At 33.1% G+C, this 17,264-nt stretch overlaps 1 protein-coding gene across 1 annotated transcript in view; it reads left to right on the top strand.

Moving 5' to 3' along the window:
• The window catches only part of ARHGAP5 (Rho GTPase activating protein 5), a 108,816-nt gene that overhangs the window by 63,483 nt on the left and 28,069 nt on the right, over positions 1 to 17,264 (top strand). The window contains exon 3 of the mRNA XM_031952253.1: positions 2,442 to 2,589. Coding sequence (XP_031808113.1) covers positions 2,442 to 2,589 — 148 coding nt within the window. The remainder of the gene's footprint in view (positions 1 to 2,441; positions 2,590 to 17,264) is intronic.

Genomic DNA, 17,264 nt, shown 5'->3' with positions numbered 1-17,264 from the left:
AGCTCTCAATCAAGCTTTTATTTTATCAAGTGCTTCCATGTATTTTGTATAGCGCTGAGAATAGAGACAAAAATGAAACAATCCTTGTTCACAAAGAACTTTTCTTTTGTTGAATGAGATAGCATGTACCTATAAGTTTATGCAGAATAATTACAAAGCACCTGAATGATTAGGGAGGCAAGTCACTCATAGTTGTAATCAGGAAAATGCTTTCTTTAGAATGTGGTTCTTCATTTTTTAAGATGTGAGGAATTCTCCAAAGTGGAAGTGAGAAAGGACTACATTGTAGGCATGGAGTTTGATTAATGAAAAAATATATAGTAACTCTAGAGGACCTTTGATAGAATGAAAAGGAGAATAAGCATTTATTTTATATAGCACCTACTAGGTGCCAGATACTGAGTTAAGCATATTTAGAACTATTATATCATTTGATCCTTGCACTAATCCTGGAGGATAGAGGCTATTTTTATCCCTATTTTACAGCCAAGGAAATTGAGATAAATAGGTTAAATGACTTGCTCAGTACTGAGCAGTTTCATATATCATATTAGAACTAATAATCTTCATATAACTCCAGACCCAGTACTATTCATTTCATCAACCGATGATAATGAAGCATATTAACCACCTCCTGATAAAATGATGAATGCACTTGCAGAGATGTATGTTTTTGGACCTGGCCACTGTGTGGATTCATTTTACTTGGTGGCTTTTTGTTAAAAGAAAAAAGTTCCCCCTTTTAGTCAGCTAAGAGGAAGATTAGAAGGGAAAAGAAGTTAGCAATAACGATGCCCTCCCAACAAGAGAATCATTGAAACGTTTTTTTTAAATGCACAGGAGAGAATAGAAGTTCAGAAAGAAACAAAACAGTTTTGAAAATAATGTGCAAAATTTTTTATATACTTTTTTCTTAAAGAAACAAGCATGATGAAATAGATTCATGGTTTCATGTAGAATTGTCTTATATTCTTTCTTTCTAAAAATATATTTAGAATTAAATGTAAATATTAATGAAGTCTCTTACTTATATACAAGGCAGCTAGGTGATATAGTAAATGGAGCACTACTGTATGGAGCATTGGGCCTGGTGTCAGGAAAACTCATTTTCCTGAGTTCAAATCAGGCCTTAAACACTTAACTAGTTTTATGATCCTGCTTATGTCACTTAACCCTGTTTGCCACTTCATTTGATTTACCAAGAAAACCCCAAATGGCATCACAAAGAGTATGATACTACTGACACTACTGAATAGCACAATTACAGTCATTACATTTGGATGCTCTTACATATGATTACTTTGGAGGAAAGATTATGGCATACACATTTGTATTTCTTTAGTGCTTAAAAAGAATTTATTGGAAGCTTAGTTGCTGGCATCATCAGACAATTTTTGTAAGCAGTTTTATTGTTTCATTTGTTCAGTTGTTTCAGTTATAACTGACTTTGTGACCGTATGTGAGATTTTCTTGATAAAGTTTACTGGAGTGGTTTGCCATTTCCTTTCCCAGCTCATTTTACAGATGAGAAACTGAGGCAAACAGGATTTAAGTGAACTGTCCAGGGCTATATTTGAATTCTGTTGACTCCAGGTCTGGAATTCTTTGTACTAAACAAAGCAGTAATTACAAAACTGTAATTATTCTAAACACTTTATGTCTATAATTAGTTGTGCTTTTGCTTTCTCCAATTATAATATATTTGGGTGCTATGGATTACATAGAATAAAATTGCTTTTTGTTGTGTCTACCAATACCATGCTCCCACATTTAAACTGTATTCCCATGGAACTCTCTATACAGGAAAAATATATATAGAACATTTTAGGATTTATCGATAGAAATGGTCATTTGTTGTTAATTCCCTTTACTCTGAGGATGTTTATTTTAGTAGAAATGCCCCAGTTTCCAAAAACAAACAAAAAAGGTATGTTGTTAAGCCATATTATATTATATAGTTTTAGTCCTAATTGTGAATCTTAGAAATGACTCTACTTCTGAGTATGTTGTTAAAGTATCAGTATAAACATATGCTAAAACAATTTTTAGGTGACCTGACTCACTGTGATGGAATTTTCCTTTTTTGATCAGCATTTATTATAATTTTTTAAAGAATTATGGATACTTAGTCGTGTGACTTAATGTCAATAGAGATTACTGTTCTCTGCAATGTACTTTGACTCTGTTTTCCTATATAAATAGGATAGAAGTATACAACCAATTCTTTCTGGGTACAAAGTATAACTTTAGTTTTAAAGCACCTTATAAACAAGGTATCATGAATGTACAAAAATAATTTTCTATTTACTGATGTCATGTAGTCATATAGCTAAACTGTTTTATTCCTCATTTAACAAAAAAATTTTTGATTAATACTAATAGCATTATTTTTTAATGGCCTGATATTAATAGTATTGTAACTTTAATATGTTTTATTGTAGCAGAAAAAGAAAACTAAGACTTTCAATCCACCAACCCGTAGGAATTGGGAAAGTAATTACTTTGGGATGCCCCTACAGGATCTGGTTTCACCTGAGAAGCCTATACCACTGTTCGTTGAAAAATGTGTGGAATTTATTGAAGATACAGGTAGGTTAGAAATGTCACTATGAGAATAATTTGATTTTTTAAAACTATTTCTTTGGTGAATTAAAATTAAATGAGTGTCTTCACAATCCAACTTTCGCTATGTGCTAAAGGTTATATTTTGAAAGTGGCATATACTTTTCACTATTAGAATTGAATCCCTACAGTATTTAGGAAACTTAACTGTAAATGATATTGAAAGATATTTATGTTCACATTGCAATTTGGAAGCATATATTTGTAATGTAGCATCAAACTATTGAATGAAATACTGAAGATACTTGACATATTTTTATCTTGGAATTAAAAATAACTTCCAGAGTCTTAGATTATACTGCTATTTGCTTAATCAAGAGGTATTTTATCTTTTGAATGGAAAACAAGAAATGTTTCCAGAAGCAAGTAATATATAAGTACATTTTCCTTAAATTCATTTTCTTTTCATAGCACTTTTTTAAAGAAGTATGAGAAGCTTCTAATCTATTTGTGGGATTTTATATATTTATATGTCCTGAATTGCTGTGATTTTAGTTGTACTGTTAGGGATATATATAAAAAACTCTTAAATATCTTCCCAATAGTCTTATTCCCTTCTAAAGTTAATATTTTGATGAGGAGGAAGAAGGCATTATTATTGTGGTGTCAGGAGTTGTAATTTCTTTGAAGTAGGGTACCCTCACTGAGAAAACTTTGTTTGGAAGACGAAAGTCTTAAAAAAAGAAAATGATTGTCAAAAGCTAGATAAAATTCTCTTCATGTCACTTGGGAGTCCCTGAAATGATTCGCACTTGATTGTTTTATGTATTATAATAATGTTAATGCATATGTGTACTAGCAGTTTATTCATAGTATAGATCAAAGGTTCTCAAATGTTTTGATCTCAGGATTCTTTTATACTTTTAAAAAATATTGAAGATTCCCTAAAGCACTTTTGTTTATATAGATTATATCTGAAGATTGGATTGCTGTGCATTGGTCTTAGTATTATTATAAAAATGGCTTTGACCCCCTGAAAGAGTCATGGGGACCCAAAGGAGTCCAGGAATCACACTTTGAGGCCTCTTGGTATGGATAAACAATATGCATTGTCTTTTTAGTGGGACTTCAAATTAATTGGCCTTTCTGAACATTAATAAATATAAAACATTACAAACACTTGGGTTTTCAAACCCAACCTGAACTGTATTGCAAATAGATATTTATGTCTTACAAATTGTCTCTGCCTTTACTTACTTATGAGTGAGTCACTTCTAAACAACCTTGTAAATCTGCCTTTGCTTCTGACTTAATACTACTGCTTTCTCCAAGGTTATTAGCAATCTCTTACTTATAAAATCCAATGGTTATTCTTTGTATTTACACAGTTTGATCTCCCTAAAGCTTCTGATACTATTGCCTTACCCTCTCTTCCCATGTATTTTTTTCATTTATTTGCTTCTCTGACATTGCTTTTCTATTGTGATTTCTCCTACCTGTTGTACATTTTCCTTTTCATTCTCCTTTTTTTTAATGCTAAATTAATTTACTGAATGACCGAGCCATTTATTTTATAGGTTCTCTTTCTCTTTTTTCCCTTAACTTCCAGCCTTCATGACTCTGCTAAACTGCAGACCTCTATCAGACACTACTTGCTGGCCTAAAAGTTCTGCCAGTACACCAAATCTAGAATAGTGATAGAAACCTTGTATCAAAACAAGCTCAGAAAAATGCTATGCAGTACAATATTTGCCTTTATCCCATCTCTATCAGAAGTACTACTATTCTCCCAATATCTGTTTTGTTAACTTGTGACAATCTGACTCTTCCACAATCCCCCATTTCACATTAATTACCAGACCTTGTTCATTCTACCCCCACAACCTCTCTCCTACCTATCCCCTTCTGCCCATACAGCTACCACCATAATTCAGTTCCTCATCATCTCTCAGAATTCTCTTGATTTGCTTCCTGTTTCCTTTCTCTTTTCTCTCCATTCTACATCTGCTGGTTGAACAAAATAGCCCAAATAAATAATTGCTGTGAACTTTGATCATGTGTGAGATCTAATTACAAGAAACATAATATCTGTATAGGAGGCTTCAAAAAAGAACAGATGCTTGTACATTATTATATTGTGATCCTTTTGTTGGCTTATTATATTCTTGATTTTTGTAAAAGACTTCACTGTACATGGAGTGTAAAACTGTAGATTTTGAATATAAGGATAGAACCAGATGAGTACTATTTGTAAGAATTGGATCAAAGCCAGCCTTCTTTTCACTGCCTCAATTATGGTTCTCCATATCCACAAAACATAAATGTTTAGAAATAAAGGAAACATCCCACTAAGCAGAGCTTCAGGTATTAAGGACTAAACTATTGGGACCAGGAATGGATGATTTTTGTTTTTTTCTTTTTTTAAATCTCTTGGCATCAAGCCACTGAGGCCTAGGGAGATGATGAACCCTATTACACGCAGAAGGCCTAAAGCAGCCACATCTCACTCCCACTTAGACCAGCCAACTGTGAAATTTATGTTCTTGCAAGTATTACTTTATAAGTTTAAAATCAAGATGCTGAGGGAACAGTATTACACTGTTGTCCAACAGTAACTTGCCCTTCATTGGTGAAAGCTGAGTATGTTCCCATTGATAGTATGGTAGCTTCTCCTTACCATACAACAGTGTACTTCACACAGCTGCTCAAATAATTTCTTAAGCATAGGTCTAATCAAACCATTCTCTTGTTGAGAAACTTTTAGGTGTTTCTCATTGCTTCTGAAATAACATTGAAACTCGTAAGCCTGTCATTTAAGATCCATCTTATTCATATCTGTCTTTTTGTTTGTCTTTCATACTATTCTTCTTTGTATACTATGTATTCTAGCCACATTGGATTATATTAGACTACATTCTAGCCACTACCAATTGAATTCCCCACTTGATATATGCCATGCTTCAGTGTAGTCACACAAGCCATTTCCCATTCCTAGAGTATACTTGTGTAACTGCCTAGTCTCAGAATATTTCAATGCTCAGCTCAGGTTTCAGCCTTCTGCAGGAAGCTTTCTCTTTCCCTGGTTTCTCTCCCCTCACCCCTTGTTGATTGTACTCTTCGCTCCACTCATGGTAATTTGTATTTTCCTTAATAGTGTACAGGTTTTATCTTTGGAATAGAGTGTAAACTCGAGGGCAAACCTGTGTTTCTTGACCTAGTTAATAAACACTCTGCATAGGTACTTAGCACTTAATAATTAATATTTTTAATTATGATGAAAGGAAATTATAATGAGGGATTTGATGCAGTTTGGTATCATTTTTATATTGTATAAATTTTTATTTCAGTGGTATGATACTCTTCATTGATACAGTTAGAAATACCTTTCTTATCCTATTCATTTCTCATTTATATCTTTTATAAAGCTTTGATAAAGTATCAATGCAACCTACTGGAATTCTTTCTCTTTCTTACTTTAATTGCTGATTTATTAGTAGTAACAGATTCTCAATTCATTCCTTCTCATTGCATGACAGCTTTTAACACTTATTGATATTTACTAGCGCAAGGTATCTCAATAGTTTTTCAAGTAGTTCTAGCCTTTAATGTTTCCTTCTCTCTTCCAAAACAGTCATCCTCAGGACAGCTTTCCACTGTTTATTTCTTGGTCTTACCTTTTTTTTTTTTGTTTGTTTCTTTGAGCTTCTTTTCTTTCATTCTCTTTTTAAATTGAAAAAAAACATGTAACTTTTCTGTCTGACTTCAACTCAATTATTCATCATTTTCCCTGAGATGATGCTCTCACTAGATGAACAACATTATGATCCAACATTTAACAATGTGACTTCTTTAAAGAACCTGGATTATTTTGCAGCAAAACTAAAATAGGTTAAGGTTCAAAATAATACTGTATATGCAATGCTATCTGAAATAAAACAAAATTTTCTCTCTCTACTGCTCTGAAATCTCCTTCCTTCTAGCCCTTTGCACGCACACACACAAACTATCTCTCTCTCTCTCTCTCTCTCAAAGAAAGACATCTGACACTTCTCAGATGTGTGGTTTCTTCTCATAAAAACCATGAGTAACATCTTTAGTTTCTTGGGGGAGGAAAAGGGGGTGACTGAAAGAAACAAAAATAACATGTCCCTTATATAAGAAACTAATAAAAATTTTGTTGTATATCAATAAGTATTATTAAGCAGAGTAAAAAGTTTAGTGAGGGCTACTTTCCTTTGTTATTTTAGTTTTAGACAGCAATTTGTCACAACATAATTTTGTATCTGTGTTTGAAGCCAAAAAAACTGGTGAGAAATTCGTTTATTAATTCTGGGTTGACTTAACCTTTTATCTAGCCAACCTAAAAAAGTGATGTTAGTAGGGAAAATACCCAACTGTTGATTGGAAAAAATGGAAGATGGAGATTCTTCACTTGGTCCTGCCACTAATTGTTCTTGGTTAAGTCATTTCCTTTTTATGGATCTCTTTCCTTATCTGTGTTTATGAAGAGTTTGACTAGATGATTTTTAAACTCCATTTTAGTTCTAATAGATTTTAAATGTAAAAAAGCCTTCTTAGAAAAAGGACATTTTACTGTTAATCTTTTTTTAAAAAATTAGATACGAGAATTTAGGTCGCCTACTTTTTTATTTAAATAATATAACCGTAGCAAAATTTATCTGCATATATATTTAGTGGAATTTATATCCCATTCCTACCACTCTTGGTGTGATACCTGTTTATAAAACAAATCTACATAGCATAAATGCCTCTTTCTTTTTGGAACCTGTGCATTACAATAAAATTGAACATGAAAATTTTTATGATAGCACTAGTCCTATTTCCCCTTTTTATATAAATGAAAATAGATCCTTGTTTTATTTACTTTTCTTTTAAAGGTAAAGTGAAGGTCAGCCTAATTTTTTGAGTTTTTAGTGGCTAGAAAGTACTCTGCTTCTAGTCAGGAATTCACATTCCATTAAAATATTGCCTCTCTAACATTTTTTAACTTTAGGCAAATAATTTAATTTCTCCTAGCTTATGTTTCCTTATATGTAAAAATGTAGCTTTCCAAATTAGTATAATTTGGCCTCCATTTTAGCTTTATGTCTGTGATCCTATGGAAAAAAACCTTTTAGTGTGTCACTAGATGTTTACTATCTTTAATCATCTCTCATTCCAGAATCTCCTATCTAGTTTAGCACCCTTTCTTGGAGTAAGAATAAGTATAATATTGTATAATTAAAATAGTAGCACATATAAATTTCTTTATCCTCAAAATAGCATCATTAGGCCGACAACATGCACTTGTTAATCCTACTTTTCACATGAAGAAACTGAGACAAATCTTAATTGTGTAGCTATTGAAATTTTGTGGTCTTTGTTTCATTTTTGTCCATGTATTTACTGCTTTTAATAAAACTGAGCTATAACATTTTATCAGTAAGTGTCATACAGTAATCTATCATATTAATGTGTGGGACAGTAGCAGCCACAAAAACAGACTTTCAGTAAGAAAAAGCAAAAAGAAGTTTATTACTATCTTGGGAGAAAGGGCATCTCCCATCTGACTAGGTGTTTGTCAGTAAAAGGAGTGCAAAGTAAAAATTACAAAATACATGATTAATAGCCTTAATACAGAAGCGAGCTCCCTTCTCTCGGCCTTTTCTCCTATTATTTGGTGGAGTCTGGCCTTATGTTTTAATTGCAAAAATCTAACCCAGAAACAAAAAGAATTGGCTTTAAAAGAGATACTTAAATGCTGATTAAGAGGTGGTGAGAAACTGGAAGGGACAAAGAATTACAACTTTTTTTTTTTTTTCTAAAGTCTGAAATCATAATTGTTTAAAAGGTATCCTCTAAGGCTTTATTCCCATTACAGTATGAGAGTATCTTCACTCAGTTAATTCCACTCAATCCCTCCTCTTTTATATGTTATCCTTTGAAGATCTCTCACACCATTCTTGATACATTTCCTCCAATATCTTGTTTTCAGTCTCCAATCCCTCTGGACCTGGCTTGTCCTTTTTCCCTACCAGCGTCTATTCTTGTCTTTGTTAAAGGGAGAAAGCAAGACAAACTTTGTTCTAAATTTCACAAAATTTATATCTCATATCTAGCTGGGTTGATAAAATGTTAAAAGTACAATTTGTGCAATTTTTACAAACTGCTCAGTATCCAATTTAGCAATTTAGTAGCTTAAATATATTTTATCTAATTAGGAGATACAAACAAGTGATCTCTTAAGGTTAGTTACCAGAGAACCAAAATTTTTAACTTAAAATCAAATACAGATTTAAATTTCTAGTAACAACATTTCAATATCAATGCACACATTTCTAAAATCTTATACCAGAATAAACAAGTTCACAATTTTAGCACACACTAGTTAATAGTAATTGTGTGGCTTAGAATAGTGAAGGGTCACCATTTAATAAAAAACCGGTGAGATCTCTAGGAGCAAAGCAAAAGTTTATTGTATGTTCTCCTGAGAATCAAGCTTCCCTCCCATTGAGCAAGCAATCAAAAGGAGGAGGCACCTTTTGGGACAGGTTTGCAATAGTCCCTAATGCAAATACCCTCCCACCACTCACCATCATCCTCATTGGCTGAGAGTCTTACATTCTAAACTCGGGAACTACCCAAGAAATTGAACTTGATCAATAAGTACATGGTTGCCCATATTTGATCAAAATAGGGAGAAAATGATGTCATGGGAATGTAGCAGGAGGGAAACTTAAGTATGGCCTTGCTCAGAGACTTTCAGGCCTACTCAAACTCTGAAGTAGATGAAGCTTTACTTGATTTTCACAACTGTCTTGAAAGATATCACCTCAACTCGTTCATAATTAGTTTCATAATCAGAATTCCAATTTAAACACACAGAGCCCCAAAATATAAGGTGAAGAAAACTGCCCTTTCAAGTCCACAGGGCTTTAAGAAATTGGTGGACTTTAGGAGCCTGGGTGAAGAGGGTCTGAGAAATTTGGACCCAGGCTACAGGTCTAAGTGATGACTCCTCCCTCTATGCCAGAAATGCTGGGGAGGGGGGGCCAAGGTCAAAGATGTTGGGACACCAGCACGAACGCTAGCAGAATTCAGGCCAGCCAGGGACACCAGCTTAGCCAGAGTAGATTCCAGAAACTTGAGAAGCTTGGAAAATTCCAAAGAGGTTGTTTTTCCTTCAGCAATTTTTTTCCCCCCTATAAGCCTCAAGTTCTGACCCTCAGAATGCTTTTAATCTTGTAAATTAAGCCTAACTTAGCTGATAGGCAATACCAAATATCTTAAAACTTAGTTTCAAAAACCCCGGAATCTACTAAAATATCTTAACAGTTCTGTAACTTTTAACTATTTCTGCAGTCCACAGAAATGCCTTTTTTTTTCTTTTTTGGTGTGGCAAATTAAAAAATTTGGTGTGGCCCTGTCTTCCAACTAGTCTTTTCTAGCTAAAAGCTATTATCATAAGTTCATAAATCCAGTTATGTACAAAACAAATGCTTTTAAATCCCAAGTAGTTAGATTTTTTCTTTTGTAATTTGGCTGACTGAGAGAAACACAGAAGACAAACACAGGCTTACACACACACACACACACACACACACACACACACACACACACACACACAAATACAAATTTCTTTTCTAAATCAATCAAGCTCCTGTTCTCAGTCTCACCTTGGAATGGAGGTGAGGAGGCAGAAGCCTCGGGAGTCAGCCAGTTGGGTATTGAAGGCTCCTTTGAATTTATACCTAGCCCTTAGGGGATCTGCAGTTCCTCCAAGCTAGGGGCACCTGCCCAGACAAAACAACAATATTTAATCCCTGTACATTTTGGTACTTCATCCCAGTTCTTCCTAAAGAGTTATGCTCCTGGGACATCAGTTTTAGAGTCAGCTACTTTCCTTTCCTAAGATTCACAGTATCTTATCCTCTTTTAATGGAGGACTCACCTGATCTCTTACCAAAGGAAAATAGGAGAATCCTTACGAACTCAAACCACCTAAGATTTTCTTAGTATCAAGATAGCTCCCCATCTCATCTTTAGATGAGAGTCCTCCCCTCTCACCAATTCTTGCCATTCAAAGGGAAAGAGGAACTTTTTACATACTAACTTTCTAAATCCTCCCAGTCACCCAGCTGGCTCACCATTTGCTTGGTAGAGTTTCTCTTCTTCTCAGCAGTTCTTGCCTTTAGTTGAGCTGTGCACAACTTAATCTGACTGATTTCAAACTTTTCTCAGCTTATATGCTGGACAAGATGAATCCTCAGCCTTTGCTAGCCCACTTCCATTTTTGCTTTCTCTGAGTGTCTCTGTCTCTCTTTTGGAGTTCCTTAGCCAAGATTAAGGATCACTGGAGAACTCTCTAGAGGGTCCCTGTCCAAGGATTCAGTTCAGGAGAGACCCCTCATGAACAGGAAATATCCTGGACGAGCCCACATATTGTGTGGTACAATAGCAGCTACAAAAACAATCACAGACTCAGAGTAAGAAAAAGCAAAAAGGGGTTTATTACAATCTCATGAGAAAGGGCATTTCCATATGACATGGTATTTGTCAGAAAAAGTAGAAACTGCAAAGCACAAGATTAAATAGCCTGAACACAGAAGCCCCCATTCCCCTACCTTCCTCCCACCCCAAGCTTTCTCCCATTGTTTGGGGGAATTTTGGCTTACATTCTAATTGCAGAATTCTAACACGGAAACAAAAGAATGAAATGCCTTTAAAAGAGGTAATTAAGGTAAATGGGAAAGAAATCACCTCCAACTTTTTTTTTTTCTTTTAATAAAAAGTCTCAAGTCACAAGGCATAATTTGAGGCTTTATTCCCAAGAGAGTGTCTTCACTCAATTCCACACATTAGGGTAACTTGCTTTAGTTTCAAAATTTCTTAATTTTTAGACTTCATTTGTAAGAAATAAGCTTTCTTGTGAATTATTCCTGTAAGTCCAAAATGTTTGAGCTGTGCTTACTTATGATGGAGACTTGTTTATAAAATGAAAACTGGAAAAGATATTTAAGTATCCAGCTATATTCATATATAGTAGACATATATAGTAAATTTAGCAGGAATCTGAAGTTTTGTTTTTTGTTTTGTTTTGTTTTGTTTTTAAATACCAGTACTTTAAAAAAAAAAATACCAGTACTTTGCTCACTTATTAAATGGTCATTAGGTACCTGTTAGCATACTCTTTGAAAATTGCTAATTCCTGTATGGTGTATAAATACATTTCTTTCAGAATACTTGATTAATTAAAATATCTTTAGTCCTGAGAAAGAAGAAAATTTACTATACTAGTTTATTGAGAGTGGGAGTGAAAGTAATAACTCAAAGTATAGCTGAAACTTAAAAGAGAATATACATCAATTCCAGAAATACTATTTTTTTTCTTAAATAAGAATGAGTATTCACTGACAGTCATGTCTTATTAGCAAGAAGAGAACGTATGTACAGTGAAGGATTAAGTTTTATTAAAGCCAGTGTTTTTTTTTTTACAGGGAAATGATATTTGTAATTAATAGCTTGAGTTCAGAGAAGGAAAGTGACTGAAAATTTGAAAGGTGAAAGAATGTAATTATAAGTCATTACTAATTGTTTTGGCTTCTGTAATGTTCTCTGTTGAGGTTTTCTTGGGTCTCTGGAGGCAGTCTTCATGTCAGTTCAGTAATCACCACAAGTGGCAGCCAGGGATTAAAGTCCAAATCCTTTATTGTCTTCTTCAAAGTCTTGTCTCCTTTACTTGCGGCTTGGCTAGTTTTCTTAGAGGCCTATCTCTCTCCTTGGTTCCAAGAACTTGAGCTTCTGCCTCCTTCTCTGCCCTCAGAAATCTTTTTGAATCCAAAGGTTTGTCCTTCAGCCTCCAGCCACCATAAAGGTGGATGATGGAATGAGTCTGTCTCAGCCTCTGAGAGCTTCTAGTGTGCTTATCCTTTCTGGCCCTGAGAGCTTCTCCCTTATATGCTCCACATTGAGTATATACCAATCATTATATCATTAGGAAACCATTTTTTGTTGTAGGATTAAATCAATGCAAACTAGATTTAATCATTGTCTCCTCAATTTCACTTAGTACCTTGTTTCAAGTTCTGGCCCATAACATCTTCTTGTAGCATTAAATCAATCATTCTGAACCATGCTAAATTAGATAAATTTAGTCTCTATCAATTCCACTGATTTAGTATCTTGTAAGAATCCTTTGTTTCAAGTTCAGAGTTCTGACCCATAACAGGCTTCTATGGGATCAGTAAAGGAATACAACTGGAGGATAATTTTGTCTCACCTAAATTTTTCTGATTTATTCAACAAACAATAATTATCACCTCCAAGCATCTTTTTTTGCAGTACTTTTGTAAGGGGGCCAAGATTTGACTGCTTCCTTTTTATTTCTTCCCTGAAATCTTTTGTAAGAAAGGCATATGATAGTTGTCCCTCAGTTTGATTTGGGAGTGGACATATGAAAGAGAGAATAAAAGTTGAATACTTTATTGAAGAATAAGTAGGGTTGGGGGATCGATGTTTGGAGAGATGTTCAGACTGAGTTACAGTGAGGGTTTTTAAAAAATAATTTTAACAGTTGTATTCTTGTTGAGAAAGAGTATGACTGCAAGTTTTAAGCAGCCTGCAAAAAACTCATGTGTATCTGAACCCCATTAAAGTTAAATTGAGAAACATTTAATAAAATAAATAACAATATAGTATAACATAAGTAGTATTAAACTTATATCTTTGTAATTTCATATGCAACTTGTAAGGATTCTTAGATTTTCTATTTCTGTTTGACATCAATTTTTTAGAGGATGGAGAACTAACCTGAATCAAGTCATGAAGACCTGAGTTCAAATCCCATCTCTCATATATATTATGTGATCTTGGGCAGTACCATGTTAATGTCCTACTTTATTCTCTGAAGCCTGCAAATCATAAGATATTTGCAGATGTGCATTGGTGGAGGAATTTTCCGTATTTGGATAGATTGCATCATTTTACACTGATGAAATCATATGTCAGGAGCACAAACATTTTTTCTTTGTTTTTCTTCTATTTCTTTTGTAAGTAATGTTGTTTCTCCCATCCTTACTCCCCCACTTCCCCCATCCCTTTCCTCTTTTTTGTTTTAGTTTCCTTCCTTGCAGTTGGGGAAAAGTATATGGTTCTTAAATAATCACATGTTATGAACTAAAAAGAGCCTACAGTTTTAGAATATAATAATGAATAAAAAAAATTTCAGCATGGAGAGAAACTTTTATTATACTTCAAGAATTTGTAAGCACTACAAAGACATTTAATATCTACATTAAAGAAACAACTTCTCTGTAGTTAAGATTTTAAATTCAGCTATTGCCTGTTTAGTAAATGAGATATTTTGGATGTCAGTAACGAGAGAAATAGGTGATTTAAAACCTGATGATCTATACATAAAATCGCTGATGGATCCATACAAGTATACTTATTTTTATTCAGTTATATGTAATATCAGTTTATATAATCATTAGATAGTAATTATTGTATATAAAATGCTGACATAACTAAGGCTTAATATTCCTTTTAAATTTCCAATTTTCTAAATAAATAAATATGTAAAAACAGCATTGCCTTTTTTTTCTCCTGAAATTCTTTTCTATTTCTCAGAATTAAGTGTTCTGATTTCCTCAGTGGTCTAGAATTAAATTTTTAACATTATTGGTGGTTCTGAGCTTGAAATTGATGAAAACCTGCAATTCAGCAGAGCATTATTATTATTAATACTGGTATTGCTATGCTTAATTATGTATTTCAAAAAGTAAAACATTTATTGCCTTCCACATATAAAACTAGTTATTACAGCAGTTAGTATCAAGAGAAAAAAATTAATTCTTATGTCTTAGGTTGGCAGTTTGAGAATGTGGTGTAAATAGATAAATATATTTTTAGATCACTTAGTATGTAGAAGCTATATAATTGACTGTTGTATGGATGATTTGACACCCAACGATGAAATGAAAGGCAGTGTTTTAGCAACCATATTTCTGCAGGACATTCTTCATGTTAAGTTGAATGGAGTTGGATTTTGAATAGCTGTTTAATAGCTGCATAAATCTGAGGCAACAGGTATTTTATAAAATACCTGTAATGTCTTTTCTAACATCTCAGCTAAAACTGCTATTTAGCATTTAAGAATGAATTTACCAGATAAAGTAAATAACTATTTTTAATTCATGAGTGATCCTAAAACTTTAGGGGAAAAAGTTGGAAATGTGATGTTGGCAGAAATTAATTAAATTAATGTTATAATTTGAATCTGTCATACACATACATATTCACATATGCATACATACATATATTTGAGATTTTTATAATTTTTAGTGACTTGAAATGCAACCCATTATTGATTGGAAAAAAAATTATTTTTTGCTTTTTTCACACACTTAGTTATAATTTCCATTTCTGTTACTTAAGTCCTTAAGATAGCAATGGTATTTGGCAACCATTTGCTGTCTGAAAGGCATATAGCTATAGTGAAGAACTATAAATTAATTTTATTATAGCTGATTACAAGTTTGATTTTGAAAGTTTTGATTTTTAAAATTTATTTTGTTATAGCTAAAAGATATCCTGTTAGGAGTCTGTTGTTCAATATATTTTGAGATGGTATAGTTCTTTTTTTTTTTTTTTTTTAAGAAAAGCTACATTTGTAAGTGTTGCTTTTTTGGGATTTTTTTTTTTAACTTCTCTCTTTACTTGGTCTAACGGAAAAAGAACATTATTTCCAGGTAGATTTCTTTACAACATCCTGAATATTAGAATCAGTCTTTCATTTCTAAAGAAATTTTGGCAATATTTTCATTTATTAACTGCCATTTCATAATAATTCAGTCATGCATTTGAAAATAGGGGTAAACAAAGGTTAGGATTTAATTCCATGTCTCAAATGTTCTCCCTCTTCATCTCTGCTTCTTGACTTCCCTGTCTTCCTCTAAGTCTTTTTCTACCTCCTGCAAGAAGTCTTGTCCATCCTTTCTTAATCTTAATGCCTTCTCTGCAAGCCTATTTCCAATTTATCTTATTTTACATAGTTATATTTCATTGGACTTTGACTTCATTGAGAAAAAGGATTTTATTTCCTTTCTTTGTATCCTAGTGTTTTGGTTATGCCATGTATATAGTATGCACTTAGTAAAATATGTTAATAGAATTACCCCTGATTTATTTTATAGACCATGAACCAGAGGTCTAGAAAGGTGAAATAATTTACTTCTTACTGTTAAGTGGTAGAGGTAGGATTTAGATCAAGGTACTCTTACTTAAAATCCATGTTTTTTCTGAAAGATATAGTACATGTTGCCAATAGAAGAATGGAGTTTCAAAGAGTACAATGAACAGAGTCAGTATAGAAGGATAAAGTAGTTCTAGGGTGGGTTATGACTGACAGTTGAAGAAAAAAATTAGCAGTGGAAAGATACAGATACTTGGGATGAATGATAGAGATAAGAAGGCAAAATGTTTGGAGGTAAGAATTTTAATAGATTTCGTCCTTAGGGAGCTGGGGAACAGACTGAAAGAACATTGGATAAACTGAAGAATTAGTTCTAAAGAGTTTGTAAAATTAAAAAAAAAAAAAAGAGTCCAAATTCCAAATTGAATGATTATGATGTTAGCCTCTACCCTTTTTCTACCAAGTTTTTTTAAGCTCATAAAGTAGCATCTGGATTAAAGAGGATATATAGCCTAATGATAGAATTGGCTAGTGAAACAAGCTTCAGTGGCTTGCTTTCTTAATTTTAGGGCTATCAAATATTTATATAGAGATAATTCATATAGACTCATTATTAGGGAAGTTGGAACTTTTTTAATTCAATTAATGGATCAGGTTCAATTTCACCTTTTTCTAACAAAAAATTTTGAGAGTGTTTCATTTGTCTTTAATAGCTGAGTTTTTTAATAACATTTTTTACTTTTTAAACTGGTTTTGCAGCAATGTCACATTTATTTAAATAAAAATATATTTTTGTCTCATTTATTTCTCTTCAACAAAAAATTAATTTTAGTAAAACATGATGTGGTGTGTTTACTTTAGAATTGGATTGATCTAAGGTCAAACCCCACCTGTAACACCTGGATATGGGACTCTGGCAAAACTGTTTAATCAGTGCTATAAGGCTGTAATTTGCACATTGGATATGGAAGAGATGCACATCAACTCGAAAATGGTTGAATAAATTGTGATATGTAAGCATAGGTACTCTCAGAAAAACCCGGAAAGTCCTCCACAAACTGATACAAAGTGAAATGTACTGTGTACAAAGTAATAGCTGTGTTGTAGAATGATTAGTTGTCAACGACTTAGTTATTCTCAGTAACACAATTATCCAAGCTTAGTCTGAAGAATTTATGATGAAAAAATGCTATCCATACCTAGAGAGAGGGGAAAGATTATAGTTTGCATTGTTAGAACAAGTTTGCTCTGATTGCAAGGAATCCTATATGAATAATGTTTCTTCATAATATCCTAAAGGTCTATGTAAATGAATAGTTGTTAAAACAATATGATGTTCACATTTAATATATTTGTGTATGGTTGTGTATAATGGATGGATGTGCATAAATCCAGGAAAGCAAAGCTACTTATAGCTTCTGTTTGTTTGCTTCTACTCATTTGAAGATAGAGATGACTGTAAGCAAAATTGTGAAGCAGTTAAAATGTGTTTACTTCATCTCTAGCCTCT

This window comes from Sarcophilus harrisii, chromosome 2 (assembly GCF_902635505.1).
Source record: "Sarcophilus harrisii chromosome 2, mSarHar1.11, whole genome shotgun sequence".
Classification (NCBI taxonomy): domain Eukaryota; kingdom Metazoa; phylum Chordata; class Mammalia; order Dasyuromorphia; family Dasyuridae; genus Sarcophilus; species Sarcophilus harrisii.
The sequence above is the reverse complement of the archived record's forward strand: the minus strand, read 5'-3'. Positions and strand labels throughout refer to the sequence as shown.